At 39.8% G+C, this 18,478-nt stretch overlaps 1 protein-coding gene across 7 annotated transcripts in view; it reads left to right on the forward strand.

The window, feature by feature from the left end:
* Nucleotides 1-16,326, forward strand: part of LOC139560667 (acid-sensing ion channel 1C) — a 198,238-nt gene extending 181,912 nt beyond the window's left edge. For 2 of the 7 annotated variants that reach the window (XM_071377664.1, XM_071377661.1), the window contains exons 4-11: nt 5,528-5,678; nt 5,856-5,912; nt 10,082-10,235; nt 10,471-10,562; nt 10,934-11,013; nt 11,214-11,285; nt 13,151-13,203; nt 14,482-16,326. In XM_071377664.1, coding sequence (XP_071233765.1) covers nt 5,528-5,678; nt 5,856-5,912; nt 10,082-10,235; nt 10,471-10,562; nt 10,934-11,013; nt 11,214-11,285; nt 13,151-13,203; nt 14,482-14,560 — 738 coding nt within the window. In that variant the 3' untranslated portion in view covers nt 14,561-16,326. Of the gene's footprint in view, nt 1-2,498; nt 2,627-5,527; nt 5,679-5,855; nt 5,913-10,081; nt 10,236-10,470; nt 10,563-10,933; nt 11,014-11,213; nt 11,313-13,150; nt 13,204-14,481 lie in introns of all 7 variants that reach the window. The other 5 variants (XM_071377666.1, XM_071377665.1, XM_071377662.1 and 2 more) reach the window with 4 other exon arrangements.
* The last annotated feature ends 2,152 nt before the right edge of the window (nt 16,327-18,478 follow it).

The following is an 18,478-nucleotide window of genomic DNA, read 5'->3' on the forward strand; positions in this document are numbered from 1 at the left end:
TTGTAAAACGTCCACTTCAACTTCGGAACTAGCAGCTAACAGTAGCTACGTGGCACACACATGTCCAAATCCTCAAACGCAATACTACGAAAATTCAGAAAATAGCAATATACTCGCATAAACTGATATAAATCGGTTTCAAATAACTTCGTTATGATGTTTCTAACACCTATACCGAATTAAATTACAGACGGACATATCTAAGGCCGATAACTGAGCGTTTCAAAATGCTATCCTGAGGTCTTGCGTTGCGTAATGGCGGAAGTCGAAAAGAGAGCGCACTTCGTTCCTTGCCCTTTTATAAGCTCTGAGAAATACGTAGAAACACCATTCCACTTCTCATTGGTTACTGACATCCAGGGGAAGGCGGGTGCAGTTCATTTCGATCCATAGGGCACACACAGAGCTTTAAACTGATCTGAGAACAGAGACTATTTTTCTGACCTTCGCATGTCCTGTCATGATTTTCGCTGTAGAAAGAGTTCTGGTTCACCCACAGACATAATTCAAACGGTTTTAGAAACTAGAGATTGTTTTCTATCCAATAGTAATAATAATATGCATATTGTACGAGCAAGAATTGAGTACGAGGCAGTTTAATTTGGAGACGCAAAATGTCGAAGTTGAAACAGCACCCCCTGTAGTGACAAGAACCCAACCAAATCAAAACATGTCATGAAAATGAGTAATCATTTTAATACGACAAAAAAATACTGTAGCATCACACTGTTGAGGAAAACTCGTTTCAAGGAACAGGCAGAGCTCATTATTCTGTTTATAAGAGTTTATTCAAGCAATTGCAGGGAAGCTCACACTCAGGATGAAACTGGAGAGGAACTTAACTATTACTGATGAATTATACTTCATCTACACAAAGAGCTGTTTACCCTTCCTAGGGGAGGCAAGCTTACATGAGAGATAAGGGGTACTTGGCTCCAATTTCTTAAAGCATTGAACAAACAAGAACCGGTTCTAACCAGTTTTCACAGCCTATGTGTCTAAGATTGGGGAGTGATAAGATCTTTAGAACCTAAATAGATATAACAAGAATTCAGCCTTTGCTGGGCCTTTAGACAAGGAGACAGTAACAAATCACTATTTTCTGCAGTGTATGAAGAGGGTACTGGACATTTGTGGAAAATTACCAGTGATATAGGACATATAGTATTATTTAACTAAAGCATTTATATAACATTAGACTGCAACATACCATTTTGCCCCAACAACACACACTATCAAATCTATTGCAATAACATGCCACTCAGCCTGCAGCTTATGAAATCCTGTGATTATAACTTGAAACAGTGACAGGAAGGTGAAATACAGCTGTGATCTAGAGACAGATATTTCCTCTGGCAACCACTTTATTGTGAAGGACCTCAAAGTGTCATTGGAGTCACAATGTCATGTTTTATACACTCATTGAAGATACACATCTTATTGACTGTACAAGTCACAACTTAGTTTCTCTTCAGAAGTTAGTGAAAACTCAGGGTTCAGGGTTTGTAAAACTTTTCCTGCTGACTGAGTTACAAAATGTAATTATCAGGATTAGAAATAATTACCAGAAAAATATTTGAATACATGAAAATTACACCTTGACCTACAAGTTATTCAACAAGTTATTTTATCCCAAAGAAGATTCTTTATCAAGGGGCTCTTCAAAACCCCTCTCTTCATATTCGAAAGAATAACATGAGGTTATCGATGCAGTGCATCTCTAAAACAGACAATTGGACACCACAATCCAAACAACTCTGAATTCAACCGACTTTCCTTGTAAAATAGCTGTTAAATTTACAGTTGATATGCAAATTAAACTCCTCTAATGACTAGAGCAATTCATTGACATTAATTGTACTGAATTGATTATTGTGCCATATAAATCTGGACGGATTCAACTATCATACTAGTATCACCATCTCAAATCAATCCAAAATGATTGATACATTTTTTTAACCCCATATCCTTCAACTCTTTAAAGCTTTTCAAACCCCTTTCAGAGGAACTGATGAATACATGACTTATCATACTTCCCTTCACCAGAACCACCCATATCTACCTCACTACAACCACATGATACAAACATGTAACCCTCTCACAATCTCAGTGGAAGACAAGTCTGACCTAAAAACCAGTCGTTAAAGGACACATTAATTATACACCAACAAAACATAGAATCACTTGGTGTTGAAATTTGGAGCAATATGTTTACAAACATGTCCACCAATCAAGCTTTGAGTGGGTATGATCAATTATTGCAAGATGGCTGAATGACAAGAAATCACCGTTTCTGAACTAATTTGGGCTGTTGTCCTCAGATCTGGGCACAGCTGTTTTGGGGCTCAGTAAGATGAACACCTATAGGCTGGATGGCTGGCTGACTGCTTATATTCAGGGTCCAAACCAAGGGCTTTGACAGATGTTGTCCTATTCGTTAATGCATCACTGTTACTGCTCTCTGTTGGTGGTGATGTGTTTACTGGTCCCTCCCCCAGATGAGACGTCCTATGAGGCCGGAGTAAAGGTTCAGATTCACACACAGTCAGAGCCTCCTTTCCCCCACCAGCTGGGCTTTGGGGTCGCCCCCGGCTTCCAAACGTTTGTTTCCTCCCAAGAGCAGCGGGTAGCGTACCGTATGTCTGTCTGGGTATGCTGCATGTATGCCACAAACTAAGAGCCACCCAATTACATTCCCCCTTCAAGTCTTCATGACGGAATGGACCAATCATCTCCCTCCATGTGGCTGTAGTGACTACATTTCAATGTCTGTCCCTTCCTGGTTAATCTCTGTCTTCTGTCTCATTATAACTACCATCACTATGGATTAGGAACACATAATGCTATCCTTTCCACTTCAGCTCACACATCCAGCAGTCATTATCCATTCTTTGTCTTCATACAAGCTGTTGTATATGGTGCAACCAGTATTATTGTGCAGTTGGTTTGTTTGTTTTGTTGTTTAGGGCTTTGCATTTGAATGTTTCATACTGCTAGGATACTCTTCATCTGCTTAATGTCTCCTAATGGCCAATCGTTGTGTTTAATGTGGCCCTTTTAGAGTAAGGTTCTATCCGTCTAGAGGATCTGATATTTCCTCTGGGTTTTTATTTCCTAAGGGGACAATGGTTATGAGAGCCTGTTGGCTTAATGAAGACTTCAAGTTTTACATTTTAAGTCACTTCAAGACTTATGCCGGGTGTACACAACTTTCAAAATCCAAACATAAGGATCGACGCTGGTAGAGACGAGAAGCAGGTACAGGGAGTGAACATTTAATAGCAACGGACATGGAACAGGACAGCACAGCGTCGTGACATGAACACATAATGACATTAATGCAGACACAGGGAACAAACGGTGGAGCAGACAGAAATGGGGAAGGCAATCAACAAAGTGAAGGAGTCCAGTGAGCGCTAATGCACGTAATGATGGTGACAGGTGTGCGTACTGAAGGGCAGCCTGGTGCCCTCGAGCGCCAGAGAGGGAGAGCAGGTGTGACAGAACCCCCCCCCCCCCTCTAGGAGCGCGACCTGCCATCCCACCTGGGTGAGCCTGACGGGCCAGCTGAGGCACGGGCGCTGGACAAGCAGGCTGGGGCGTAGAAGCCCGAATAATCGACAGAGGCGTGGGAGCCTGACGATCCGGCTGAGGCATGAAATCCCGACGATCCCGCTGAGGCATGGGAGCCTGACGAACCGGCTGAGGCATGGGAGCCTATGGGCCGGCTGAAGCATGACGTGGGGTGGGTGCCTGCCGAGCCCACCGAGGCAAGAAGACCTCTCGAGAGAGCTATGGCGTGGAAGCCCGATGAGCTAGCTGAGGCATCCCCAGTTCCCTCGGCGACGGCACCTGGACAAGACGTCACCAACCAAAAACAAAAACTCCCTGATGCTTATTTTAGTGGTGTCAGCATTCTGAAAGGATCAACACTGGTAGAGATGAGAAGCAGGTACAGGGAGTGAACATTTAATAGCAACGGACATGGAACAGGACAGCACAGCGTCTGGACATGAACACATAACGACATTAATGCAGACACAGGGAACAAACGGTGGAGCAGACAGAAATGGGGAAGGCAATCAACAAAGTGAAGGAGTCCAGTGAGCGCTAATGCGCGTAATTATGGTGACAGGTGTGCGTAATGAAGGGCAGCCTGGCGCCCTCGAGTGCCGGAGAAGGAGAGCGGGAGCAGGCATGACAGAGCCTCTCACATTAAACAACCGTCCTTCCTGTTGTTTTTTGTCTTGCACACATAATGGTGCAGTCTCATAAATGTTTTCAGTCAGACATTCACGCTTGCCATACAGTTGAAATATTTAGCCAATACATTTTGAATTGAATAACATTACTTGTGAACTTCAGAGCTGTAATGATGAGACACTTTGGCTTTGGTTAAAGGCAAGTATAAACGCATACTAGTAGAAGTCATCGCTCCTGCTTGAGAGTCTACACATTCTGTGTGATGCAATATAACGTCATCATCTCACTGGCTTCTTCTCTGACGAGCTCTCATTGGCTATTGCTGATCACCGTTCTCAAAACGTGTCATTGCCACATCGTTTAGTGTGCGAACCACTAAGTTGGCAAGACAAAAAACTACAAGGAAGACAGTCGTTTAATGTGAGGCTCAACAATGTTCGAATTTTGAAAGTCGTGTAGTACACCTGGCAATACATGTTGTTGGGTTGGTATCCAGGTCAATTATGCCTGATTGTTTGTACCGCTGATCAGCTTTTTTTTTGCAATACGGTTTGTTGAACGCACAAATTGACTGATGAAGATAATGTGTCACTTTGACTAGAAAAGTAGCTCGTTAATTTTTGTTAAGTAGATTCGTAGTACTGTTAGACTTTCAAACTGTTGAGTGAAGTTCTCTGTACTGTTTGTATCATATCACACTGCAAATAGTTTATCAGGGAAAGTACCCAATCCAACATAATTTGAATAACATTGTGGTTTTTGTTACCATACAGTACATCATAATCAGCTGCATTCATTCCTAAAATGTAGGAAGTCAAGGTTTGCATAAAGTCTGTCAAGACAACAATTCCATTGTATTCATCTAAAAACCTCATAAACATATCTACATACAGTAGAACATTCCCTGGGAAGTATTTAAAACAATAATTCCCCATTAATTGTGGTGTCCAGTCTGAAGTTACATATTTACAGATTATATTTGCCCTGTCTCCATATCCCCCATGGTACTCTGCTTTCCTTTCAGCACTAGACCTGACTTGCATCAGTGATTTCCTGCATGGTGTCTGCTTGCTGCTTTCTGTGAGCTGTGTTTACCAGCTACACCGTCGTCTGAGTGGAATATTCTTGTAGATGTGAACAGCATCCAGAAAACATTATGTTCCCTTATTAAACGTTTGATACCTTTCTGTTTGTTTTTTGTCTGCTTGTGTGCACTTTTTATGTTGGGTTTCCCGCTGGGCTGGGATTGACTAGCTGCTATTGACAGTGGTTCCTATACTGTGCCAACATACTGAGGGGAAGCCTGTGCTCTGTTCTTTCCCAGCTTCAGTACCTCCCTCCCCCTTGGGGAGACTGCAAGTCCACTCCCATCGACTCTGAGTTCTTCTCCACATACAGCATCACAGCCTGCCGTATCGACTGTGAGACACGCTACCTGGTGGAGAACTGTAACTGCAGGATGGTCCACATGCCGGGTACTCACACACATTGGCTTGACCATCACATAGTTCACCAATGGAATAGGATGAATAATGTTGTTGTTGTTGTTGTTGTTGTTCTGCATGGGAATATGTAATGACGTTAATGGGATGAAGTTCACATTCATATTTTATCCCCCCCCCACCGCCCTCTCTCTCTCTCTTGTTGAATAGGGACCTCAATGGTATGCACACCCGAGCAGTACAAAGACTGTGCAGACCCAGCTTTAGGTAAGGCAGACAATGGTCATGATATCTATATTAGGAATATGAACTTGTTGTTAGTAGATACATCACACAACATTTTTCTGAAAGCCCTGAAGCACAAGGCAAAAAAATTACAAATACTTACTCTTGAAATTATCTCGTTTGAACGACTTAGTATCTTGTGTGAACGACTTAGTATCTCGTTCAAACGATTTTTCAAAAAACGATTTAGTTGTTATTTGTTCTAATTAGGCCTCATTTGTTTCGTGTCATGGTTGCTGCAGCCATTCCTTCACTGATTCCATCCATTGATATTATTATTAATTGACAGTTCTTTGACAGCCTAAAGCCCGTCTGCTTTTGAGTGCCAGAGCATGTAAGTGGGCGAGTGTGGAGCGAGGAGTAGAGCATAATCAGAGAAAATTTGAAGAAATGTTGTCGGCCTTCTCTACCACTCCAATTTCGCTCTGGTACTGCTCAGCCACAAACTCGGGGCATGCTCTGCCTAGCATTTTTCATTTCCTTTATCCCTATTCTTTTAATTAGGCCTTTTCGGTTGTAATTATTTAGCCTGCCCCCCCCACAGTAGCCTTTATCTAGTTTACATTCATCTTTCTAACATTAGGATACGTAGTTTATATTTTGAAGGACTTCAAATGTATTAATGGATGTTTTAGGTAGGCAATACATAGGCTACTGTAAAATGTGCTTTCATTTTTTTGGGGGGGGTGGTAGAAACACCAAAATATAAATCAATTTAGTGAAGTTAAAATATCAAAAACAATTATTATTATTATTATTAAGGCAGACACAATTTAAAGCTTAATAACATACCGGAATATTAGTGGAAATATAACTATAATATAAACAAGAGAAAGGAGAATGGAATATACAGTGCCTTCAGAAAGTTTTCACACCCTATGACTTTTCCCACATTTTGTTCAACCTGAATTGAAAATAGATTGAATTGAGATGTTGTGTCACTGGCCTACGTACAATACCCCATAATATCATAGTGTAATTATGTTTTTAGACATTTTGTAAGCTGAAATGTCTTCAGTCAATAAGTATTCAACCCCCTTGTTATGACAAGCTTAAATAGGTTTGGGAGTAAAAATGTGAATAACAAGTCACATAACAAGTTGCATGGACTCACTCTGTGTGCAATAAGTGTTTAACATGATTTTGGAATGACTACGTAATTGATGTACCCAACACATGTCCCTCAGTCAAGCAGTGAATTTTAAAAACAGATTAAACCACAAAGACCAGGAAGGTTGTCATCGGCAAGGACTAGGACGTTTTTTATGATAAAAATAAACAGACTAGAGCTAAGCATAGGCAAAATCCTGGAGGAAAACGTGGTTCACTTTTCTTTCCAACAGACACTGGGAGACAAACTCACCTTTCAGCAGGACAATAGCCTAAAACACAAGGCTTACCAAGATGCTTAACCAAGTTGCTTACCAAGATGCTTAATTAACCAAGTTGCTTACCAAGTTGCTTACCAAGATGACATTGAATGTTGCTGAGTGGCCTAGTTACAGTTTTGACTTGTATCAGCTTGAAAATCTATGGCAATACTTGAAAATGACTGTCTAGCATTGATCAACAACCAACTTGACAGAGCTTTAATATATTTTTTAAGAATCATGTGCAAATATTGTACAGTCCAGGTGTGCAAAGCTCTTAGAAACATACACAGGATGACTCACAGCTGTAATCACTACCAAAAGTGATTCTAACATGTATTGATTCCGGGGTGTAAATACTTATGTAAATAAAATAATTTGTCATTATGGGGTATTGTGTTTAGATTGGTGAGAACAAAAATCTATTTAACATATTTTGAATTCAGACTGTAACACAACAACATGTAAATAAGTCAAGGGGTATAAATACTTTATGAAGGCACTGTATTCGAAAAGCCTGAATGTAAGTAGACCCCTTTCCTGCAGTCAAATTACCTAGTGGCCTCATGGGCAGAATGTTATTAATACTTTTCATAATTTCATAATTAATAAGCATTCTTTCTTTTTTTACTCCGAAAATACAGTGTTTTTATGTCAAAAGGTTTTGTTATATTTCAGTCTTCTGTGATGTAATATTGGGATGCAAACTTAAAATGTAAGACATTTCAAATCTATATCTGACATTGTACAGTACAGGTGTCTCCGAGCTGACAAGGTAAAAATCTGTCGTTCTGCCCCTGAGCAAGGCACTTAACCCATTGTTCCCTGGGTGCCGAAGACGTGGATGTTGATTAAGGCAGTATCTGATTCAGAGGGGTTGGGTTTAAAGCGGAAGACTCATTTCAGTTGAAGGCATTCAGTTGTACAATGGATGGAATCAGTGAATGAATGGCTGCAGCAACCATTACATGGTCTGACAAGCTACATAACAAATTAGATAAAATAACAATGACGTCATTCAAACTAGATAATAAGTCGCTCAAACGACATAGTATCTCACTTGAATGACTCAGTATCTCGTTTGAAAGACGTTTGAACAACTTTTTTTACTAAGTTGTTTCAATAAGATACTAAGTCATTTGAACGAGAGACTAAGTTGTTCAAATGAGTATACTAAGTCGTTCAAACAAGATAATTCCAAAGTCTAAGTATTTTTTTTTAAATGCTGCCTTTGGCGTCAGGGCTTCTGTAACATTTTAGTTTAAATATTAGTAAGTAAGATTTTATACAATTTTGAAATAAGGAACTGCTGATTTCAAATCAAATCAAATCGAATTCTATTGGTCACATACACATGGTTAGCAGATGTTAATGCGAGTGAAGTGAAATGCTTGTACATCTAGTTCCGACAGTGCAGTAATATCTAACAAGTAATCTAACAATTTCCAAACAACTACCTAATACACACAAATCTAAAGGGGTGAATGAGAAAATGTACATATAAATATATGGATGAGCGATGACTGAGCAGCATAAGCAAGGTGCAATAGATGGTATAAAATACAGTATATACATATGATATGAGTAATGTAAGATATGTAAACATTATTAAAGTGCCATTATTTAAAGTGGCATTGTTTAAAGTGACTAGTGATCCATTTATTCAAGTGGCCAGTGATTGGGTCTCAATGTAGGCAGCAGCCTCTCTGAGTCAGTGATTGCTGTTAAGCAGTCTGATGGACTTGAGATAGAAGCTGTTTTTCAGTCTCTCGGTCCCAGCTTTGGTTCACCTGTACTGACCTCACCTTCTGGATGGTAGCGGTGTGAACAGGCAGTGGCTTGGGTGGTTGATGTCCTTGATGATCTTTTTGGCCTTCCTGTGACATCGGGTGCTGTAGATGTCATGGAGGGCACGTAGTTTGCCCCCGGTGATGCGTTGTGCAGACCGCACCACCCTCTGGAGAGCAATGCGGTTGAGGGCAGTACAGTTGCCGTACCAGGCTGTGATACAGCCCGACAGGATGCTCTCGATTGTGCATCTGTAAAAGTTTGTCAGGGTTTTGGGTGACAAGACAAATTTCTTCAGCCTCCCTGCCCTCACCTCCTCCCTGTAGGCTGTCTCGTCATTGTTGGTAATCAAGCCCATTACTGTTGTGTCGTCTGCAAACTTGATGATTGAGTTGGAGGCATGCATGGCCACGCAGTCGTGGGTGAACAGGAAGTACAGGAGGGGGCTGAGCATGCACCCTTGTGTGGCCCCAGTGATGAGGATCAGTGGAGTGGAGATGTTGTTTCCTACCTTCACCACCTGGGGGCGACCCGTCAGAAAGTCCAGGACCCAATAGCACAGGGCGGGGTTGAGACCCAAGGCCTCCAGCTTGATGATGAGTTTGGAGGGTACTATGGTGTTGAATGCTGAGCTGTAGTCAATGAACAGCATTCTTACCTCTTGTCCGGATGGGATCGGGCAGTGTGATGGCGATTTCATTGTCTGTGGACCTGTTGGGGCGGTATGCAAACTGAAGTGGGCCTAGGGTGGCCGGTAAGGTGGAGGTGATATGACCCTTGACTAGTCTCTCAAAGCACTTCATGATGACAGAAGTGAGTGCTACGGGGCGGTAGTCATTTAGTTCAGTTATCTTTGCCTTCCTGGGTACAGGAACAATGGTGGCCATCTTGAAGCATGTGGGGACAGCTGACTGGGTGAATTGTTTCTAGTAGGCTATATTCTTATCACCTTTTTGAAAACATAGACTCCCGTTCAATTGTCATCCTCCACAGACTTCTTGGTAGAAAAGGACAATGACTACTGTGTGTGTGAGACACCATGCAACATGATACGCTATGGCAAGGAGCTGTCCATGGTGAAAATACCCAGTAAAGCCTCTGCCAAATATCTGGCCAAGAAATTCAACAAAACTGAGCAATACATCGGGTAAGTACCTGGATAGTTAAAGTGAGTTAACATAAGTGATGTAGGGCTCATATGTTTGCATTTCGATAAAAAAATCTATCATAAATGAAGCATGATTTTGTTATCCACAGTTCACATTACGAATGAAAAGTAATGCAAAATGTCTCCGAATTGATAAACAATATCAATCAATTGTATCTTTAAGATGTACGTTGCAGTGTAACACCTTTTGTATATGTTTTGTTTGTGTCTCTAGAGAAAACGTACTAGTTCTGGACATCTTCTTTGAGGCGTTGAATTATGAGAAGATTGAGCAGAAGAAAGCGTATGAAATTGCAGGGTTGCTTGGTGAGAGATGTTCCCCCACCAGGCTCATTGTCTGTTTTTACAGACAGAGAGGAAACGTACTAGACCTAAAACTCAAATCCTCAGCAAGCACTGGGCTAAACTCCTTTTGAGCCTATTTTCTTTTTAACCTTTTCTTTTAAGTCTCGGCTGAATGTGTTTTTATATTGTACTTGAAAAGAGCACTCAGTCGGGAGAGGCAGATAAAAAGCAATGTCTGGATGGACAGTCCACAGTCTCACAGTTCCGCTCAGCTGGTTGAGATACTAAGAGTTAAAGTAAATGTTTCAAGAATGGTTTCAGGCACTATGTTATTACCTGACCGACTGTGTTTTTACCTGTCCATGTCTGTTCATCTGTCATCCTCTTTCCAGGTGACATCGGAGGTCAGATGGGTCTGTTCATTGGAGCCAGTGTTTTAACGATACTGGAAATATTCGACTACTTATATGAGGTAAAGTGGAAGCACTCACATTTGTTTAATCACCTAAAAGTATTCTCAAGTAGTACTGTAGAGTTAATGATGATGAATTATCTGAATTTAATCAAAAATAAGATAAGCCCTTAACATAATGATATTGTCTGTCTATATGGGTTTAAGTTTTTGCATGTGCCTGGATTGTTGTGATGTTAACGAGATGTTCTTTTATTTAGGTATTTAAGGATAAGGTTTTGGGTTACTTCATGCGCAAGAAGCGACCACAGCGTTGTCCGAGTGACAATCTGGTAATTTGAGTCTCCCACAATGCACTGGTTTGTAGTTCTGCACTGCACTACAAACAAAATAACACAATGTAATGTTTCAGAAACTCAAGCCTTTTTCATGACCAGTCAATGACAGAGGTGGAACGCTAATCAAAGTGAGCACTTTTTCCTTAATTATATACAGTATATGCTCAAAGCCTGGTTCCAAGGTAGTGAAAAAGCCCTGGGTTTCTGTTTCTGCATGAGTTGTCTGCATGCACGGTTGCTTCAATCTTGGAGTTTGGCCTATAAACTGATGTGGAAGAAAAGGTGAGGGAAAAGAGGTCCTGGCCCCACTCCTGAGATAACTGCAGCTACATGTACCAAGAAGGTATTTTCCCTACTGATATTTATTTTTAAAACTCTCTATTTTGATAAGACTGAACGGACAGGAAAGCTTTAAAATACACTTTTGTTGTTGAGAGGAAGTTAAACCTATCAAATATAATAGATTTGGACACTTAGACATAGTTTGACTTTTAGTAATTTAAACAGTTGAAAAAGCAAGATGTGTTTGATAATTATATTCATAGATATGGTTCTGTATTTTTGTTTGTTTGTTCAAATAAAAGGATATGTCAGGTTTATTCAGAGCATTCTATGTGACAAAGGATAGAGAAAAGTACAATTGTTCAACTGGATGTACCCTATGAAAGATCCACTCTAGGCATTGAATCCTGTCATTATATACACATTGTGTGAGCACTATGGCTGCGTTACACAGCCAGCCCTATTCCGAATTTTTTGTCTTTTGACCAATCAGATCAGATTGGAAAAGATCTGATGTGATTGGTCAAAAGACCAATTATTGAAGAAAATAAAAAAAGATCAGAATTGGATTGCCTATGAAAATATCAGCTTGATAGTGATGGAACCCATCATATCTGAACAGTTAAATCTGGACACATGGAATACAAACATCCCTGTTTCCATGCCTGTTGCCTTGTTTCATAGTAAATCAACAGAGTAGAGTTTAAAAAATACCTTTGTGGCATTTCACATCAAGTTTTTCCTCAGGCTTTAGATGGTTTTAATCAGCAGGAGCCAACAATGTTATATTACATACCCTGACTGGAGGCACGTACTGCAACATGAAACAAGAACATGGAGCTTTAGGTGGATGTAATGCTGTGTTTCACTACCACATATAGTTTCTCCACCCATGTCATGGAATCATCCATTATTGAAGGCTTTCTTTGCATTAAAACATAATGATAAGCCATTTGTGATACCTTTGACTCTCATGTTCTCCAATCCTCCCCTTCTTTTCTGCCAACTCCATTCACCTTCTCTCCTCTCTAACCACCCAGTGAGTCAATCTACATTAGATAAAGTGCTAAATGAAAACAGTATGAGACAGTGCAACCTACTGTATGCTAAAATAAGTCATGCACATGAGTGTTAAATGTAGTGGTATAATAGTTCTAGGACTACTTACTTTACATAGTACATTAGATGTGCTAAAATGAAGGGAGCAAATAGCAACCATTTTCATAACAAGATACAGTATGTTTGTGATTTATATTATTGAATGATGAATGTCTACCCTTTTTTAAGCATTACAAAACATACATGGCAGAGACTAGCAATGGTACCTTGCTTTCTCAAATTGATCTGATTTTTGAAACTTTAATTGAAATCAAATGGCTGAACGGAGGTAGCTCTCTGTGACCTTTAGGTATTAGTGTGCAGCGTTCTTGTCTATTCTCAATGGATTACACAGGGCTGTAGGCCTAGCCGTTTTGCAAAGACAAACTTGCTTGGAGCCAATTGTTTTACTTATCAGCTCTGCATTTGATTTTTTTGGGGTCACCCTCATCTTTCTTTTTTCATCATGTCTATTCCAGGAGTTTCCAGAGAACCCAACCAGCCCTGGTGTCACGCCTAATCATGCCCCCAGGTAGCAAACCCCATTGATAATAGATCCTCCCTCCCATACTGTCCTTCTTTTTCAGACATTCTGGGAACCATTTCATACATTTCCTTTCTGGTTAACGAGATGTTGGTTCACCTAAAGCTGGTTTGGTGGTTGATTTTAAAGTAGTGATCACTTTATAAATGTGCTTTTCCAACACAGCAATAGGTCAATGATATTATAGCCAATGTAATGCATTTTCCTCTGTAGATACCATTTGGAAATCAATGACTCTCAATACCATAAATCAATTTGCCTTCCCGAGATTATTATCGGTTTATTATAAGCAATGAGTTGGTTGGATTCTACATCTGTTAAGAACGTTTGGGACTTTGCTAGTCAGCAATACAGTCTTGCTTCTTTTTGTTTCTGAAGATGCTTTCCTTCCCTTAGGATAAAATGCAGTTTCCTGAGAAAAATATAAATGTATAAATACAGAATTAGTTGTAGATAGTACAATAAAAGCCGATCCACAGGGATCATCGATATTATTTCCTACTAGCTTTCCTGCAGGACCGAGGTCCATTTTAGGGGACCATTTGTACTGGATCCTGTGCCCAATAACATCACTAGATGCATTCCTTAGTGATGCTATCACAGGTATGCATGCAATGCAGTTTGCACCAAATGAAATGGTTGTTCATCTGCTGGAATAGCTATCTATATCTTTGGCTATTGCGTCTTTTGAACCCACATAACAGCAATATATTAACTGAAACAACCGCAGTTGCACTAAACGTATGCAAACATTATGTGTGTGTCAATGACCATGTACAAATGAAGATACTAATATCAAGACAAGGACTGAAAAAAATGTTTTCTTTTCTCTTTCCCTCCTTCGCCCATACCATACCCCTCTTATATTTCTCTCATATTCTTTCATCTCTCTACCCATACCGTGAAACATTACTGACCTATTGTAACTGTCCCCTGCACTACCACTTTAATCATTTTTCTTTATATGTTATCCCATTTGTATTGAATTATTTTGTCAATGTGTACACTATGCTTTCAACCATCTTCCTGTCTGATGCATCAACGATGGTTAACATCATGTTATGCCACTTCTTTTTGTATTCTGTTTTCCACTTGGTCCTGGTTATGTTGAATACTCATTTATTTATTGTTCTTTTTTTCCTGTTAATGTCACATCCCCTCCCATTTTTACTGTGACCCGCATGCCTCTCTCCTCTTCTCCTCACTCTCTCATCACCCATCCCTTAATACGGTTCAACTCCTCTTCCCCCTTACTTTGTCTTACAGAGCACCTGTGACACCCTCCGGAGTCACTCGGACAGTCTCGGATTCACACCGAACATGTTACCTCGTCACCCGACTCTAGGCAACTTTGAGGAGTTTGCTTGTTGACAACATAAAACAGGGTGGGACCTGGGATCTTTGGGGTTTGACAGCAAACTGTGAAATAACGTATATATTATTACCAACATGGTCAGTGATAAATACTCAAAGAGTAGTAGGATCTGTGAATTGCCTGAATATAAATAGAATACTATCATATGAATAAACCACTTTTAAAACAGAACTCAGGTGATAGGGCCATATCAAGGCATCGACTCTACACTATGTATTGGATGTTTCATTCATGTTGCATTCTCTTAAACAGGGTGACATTAGAGTGTGTTTGAATCGGGTTTAATCAGCCTATTAAAGTTTCAGCTTAGTAATGTAAATGGAAAGGCCTTCAGAGCGGTCTCATTTTATCTCAATTTATACACCTTTGTAATCACAGTCCGTTCTGGTGTGCTGAATATCGAACCGAGAGGCTAGCGATGGTTAGCACGTGTAGCATCACCATATCCAGGTCCATTCATAAATAGAACAAGAGAGGAGGTTGAAAGATATCTTTCTGGTACCACTCTTTCATTTAGTATACCTCAATGTGAGTAAGATAATTCAGATTTCAGTGATGCCTACTCAACTATGATCACAATGCTCAAAGGAGCTGACTTGAATCCCAGTAGTAGACTGCTGTTGTAATTGTTGCCTTGTTGTACTCAAATTATTCTGTTCTGAGATTCTTGATCATCTCATTGATTTGAAGTATAATACCAAGTGATGAAAGCCTCTTGCGTAAGGTTCCAAGACGATACGCTTTTGCAAGATTACTGAATGCCATTCTTGTTTACAAGTTACATACTGAAGAGGGGAAAACAAGTGTGTATGTTTGCACAAATGAACAATCACAAACTTTTCCATCGATTTTTGGAAAATAGGAACATTGTCCATGGTTATGTATAGTGCTCCGCTCAATGTTTTCTATCTGTTTACTGCTGAAAAACAATTCACATCAATGACTAAATGTTATTCTGTCGTGGTTTCTCATTTTTGGGGGGATAGTGTTATCAGACTGGCTGGACTGTCACTGGAAAAGAGCACCATTCACAGGAGTCTGCTATAACTTGGCCTCCTGCTTTTTCACCACTTTCATTAGAATAGATAAACAAGCAAGACATTGCACCCATCCTTAAAGTTAACATATGTGGGTGTTGAAATGGTTTTGTTCCATGGCCATGGCTTTTAAATGCTACAAAAACACTCATTAGCACAAGTCCCCTGTGATAGTAATAGATTCTCTATTGGAAACTAGTGAAATACAAAACGTTTTCAAGGTGGTGTTCTAAATATTGATTGAAATGTGTAAATACTAGATAAAAAATAAGAAATTAAATCTTGCTCGTATGTTGATATATTTAAATGCAAAAAAAAAATTATAGAAATATCCATTATTGCTGTTGCACCATAAGGGAATTAGAGGACATTGCATTTGGATGGGAGCAGCTCACTTGCCATACGAACACACGATGGCCTACCCCAAGGATTGCCTATTAATCTGTGTTGATACCCAAGTTGACCTCAAGTGTCTTCCAGCTTCCATTCAATTTCAGGACCGGACACCGAGACAGTTTATTACAGTGCTTCAAAAACATTCTATTCAGTTCAGTTGGTTTGTAACACTGAAACGCATTGTATAACTGCATTATTATATACTATTGTTATTGAAATTTCAGTACATGTAATAAGACTCAAATAACAGTCAGTTTGTGATGTGTAAATGATCAAATATAATAAACTGTATATTTAACCACCTTCCCATGTACACACCTTTTTATCTTTGTTGTCAGTCTAAATGCTCTCATGCTACGGTTCCTGTTCATCACAGTTATCCATGCTATATATATATACACTATTGTTCAAAAGTTTGGGGTCACTTAGAAATGTCCTTGTTTTTGAAAGAAAAGCAAATTTTTTGTCCATTAAAATAACATCAACTTGATCAGAAATACAGTGTAGACACTGTTAATGTTGTAAATGACTATCGTAGCTGGAAATGTCTGTTATTTTATGGAATATCTACAAAGGCGTACAGAGGCCCATTATCAGCAACCATCACTCATGTGTTCCAATGGCACGTTGTGTTACCTAATCAAAGTTTATCATTTTAAAAGGCTAGTTGATCATTAGAAAAACCTTTTGCAATTATGTTAGCACAGCTAAAAACTGTTGTTCTGATTAAAGAAGCAATAAAACAGGCCTTCTTTAGACTAGTTGAGTATCTGGAGCATCAGCATTTGTGGGTTCGATTACAGGCTCAAAATGGCCAGAAACAAAGAACTTTCTTCTGAAACTCGTCAGTCTATTCTTGTTCTGAGAAATGAAGGCTATTCCATGCGAGAAATTGCCAAGAAACTGAAGATCTCGTAGAGCGCTGTGTACTACTCCCTTCACAGAACAGCGCAAACTGGCTCTAACCAGAATATAAAGAGGATTGGGAGGCCCCAGTGCACAACTGAGCAAGAGGACAAGTACATTACAGTGTCTAGTTTGAGAAACAGATGCTTCACAAGTCCTCAACTGGCAGCTTCATTAAATAGTACCCGCAAAACACCAGTCTCAACGTCAACAGTGAAGAGGCGACTCTTGACTGGAAAATGACACTTCAAAATGCATTGAATCTGAAATGGGATGATCAAGGTATTCATTATCAAGTCTGGTCAAACTGTACTGCTGCCCTACTACTAAGTTGAAGTTTGAAGGCTTTGATGATCTGAATTTCTCTGATGGGAAATGGCATAAAGGAATTCATGGTTAAATCTCTGCTATACTGTGATGTCACAACTGATGATGTGACATTGTTTTGGTTTTGACTGTATTTGACTGTGACATTGTGGTCTGGTCTGTCATGATGAACATAGTGGGGGTCAATCATAAAACTTACCACCAGGGTTTACCACCTTTCCTTTCCAAGCCAACAGGTAAATACAGACATAATGCATTGTAACAATTATGATGCAAGCGTAAATCAAATCTACAATGAATTCATTTTAAAGTCAGATTAACAATAAAAGAAGTGGTAAACTTGCTATGCTACATTTTTATGAATACTCTGTACAATGTACTGTCTCCTTCTACAATCCTTACTCATCCCTGCCCTCCTCTCCTTCTCCTTACTGCCAGTCAAAGAACAGCAGAGCAGAACCCACACATTTCTCAGTAGTCTAAAGCTGAATATGGACATTGTCCTGTCATATTTTAATAATACCGGCAATACTGGTTGTGCTTATTGATTCAAGTCTTTTAATGGATATTTTATAGCATAATTAATTACAGCCTTGTAGATGACAGTGTTATATATTTATGTCAATCAATAGTCTAAAGACCTTTATTCTTGCTGCTTAAGTATAATGTGAATTGTTATTGCATCTTACCTCTTTTCCTTCTTGCATGACCATTGTCTCTTGACCACCGCTAGTGCATTATCAGCCTTGTTACTCACTACTTTGCTGGGAACCAGATGGTTCATTTCCATGTTCTGTGGAGGCTACTCTACAATCTTCATGGTCATGAAAAATCATGACAAAATTAGGCTTGGGGTTGTGCAATATTCAGTGACCATGAAGTATTGAACATGGGGATGAGACGCTGGGATGTTTTCTGACCAATTTTTGCGGGTCAAGTTATTGTATGTTATATTTCTGTAAGACTAGAGTTCACAGAAGCTCTGCTTATACCTGGTTCTCATATGCGTCCAATGTCCTGATCTTGTCCACATTCTGATTGTGCCCACATTTTTAGACAGGTGTAGACGATTGAAAGACGCATTGTGATCAGATCTTCATGACCACCTCCGGAGGTAGTCAGATGCATTGTGTAGACAGATCTGGACAGTGAAACCATTTAAATCATCATAATCCCGCCCTCTAAAATCATTGACAGGCGATGATGTACTGTTTCATCTTTT

Source organism: Salvelinus alpinus, chromosome 30 (assembly GCF_045679555.1).
Source record: "Salvelinus alpinus chromosome 30, SLU_Salpinus.1, whole genome shotgun sequence".
Classification (NCBI taxonomy): Eukaryota; Metazoa; Chordata; class Actinopteri; order Salmoniformes; family Salmonidae; genus Salvelinus; species Salvelinus alpinus.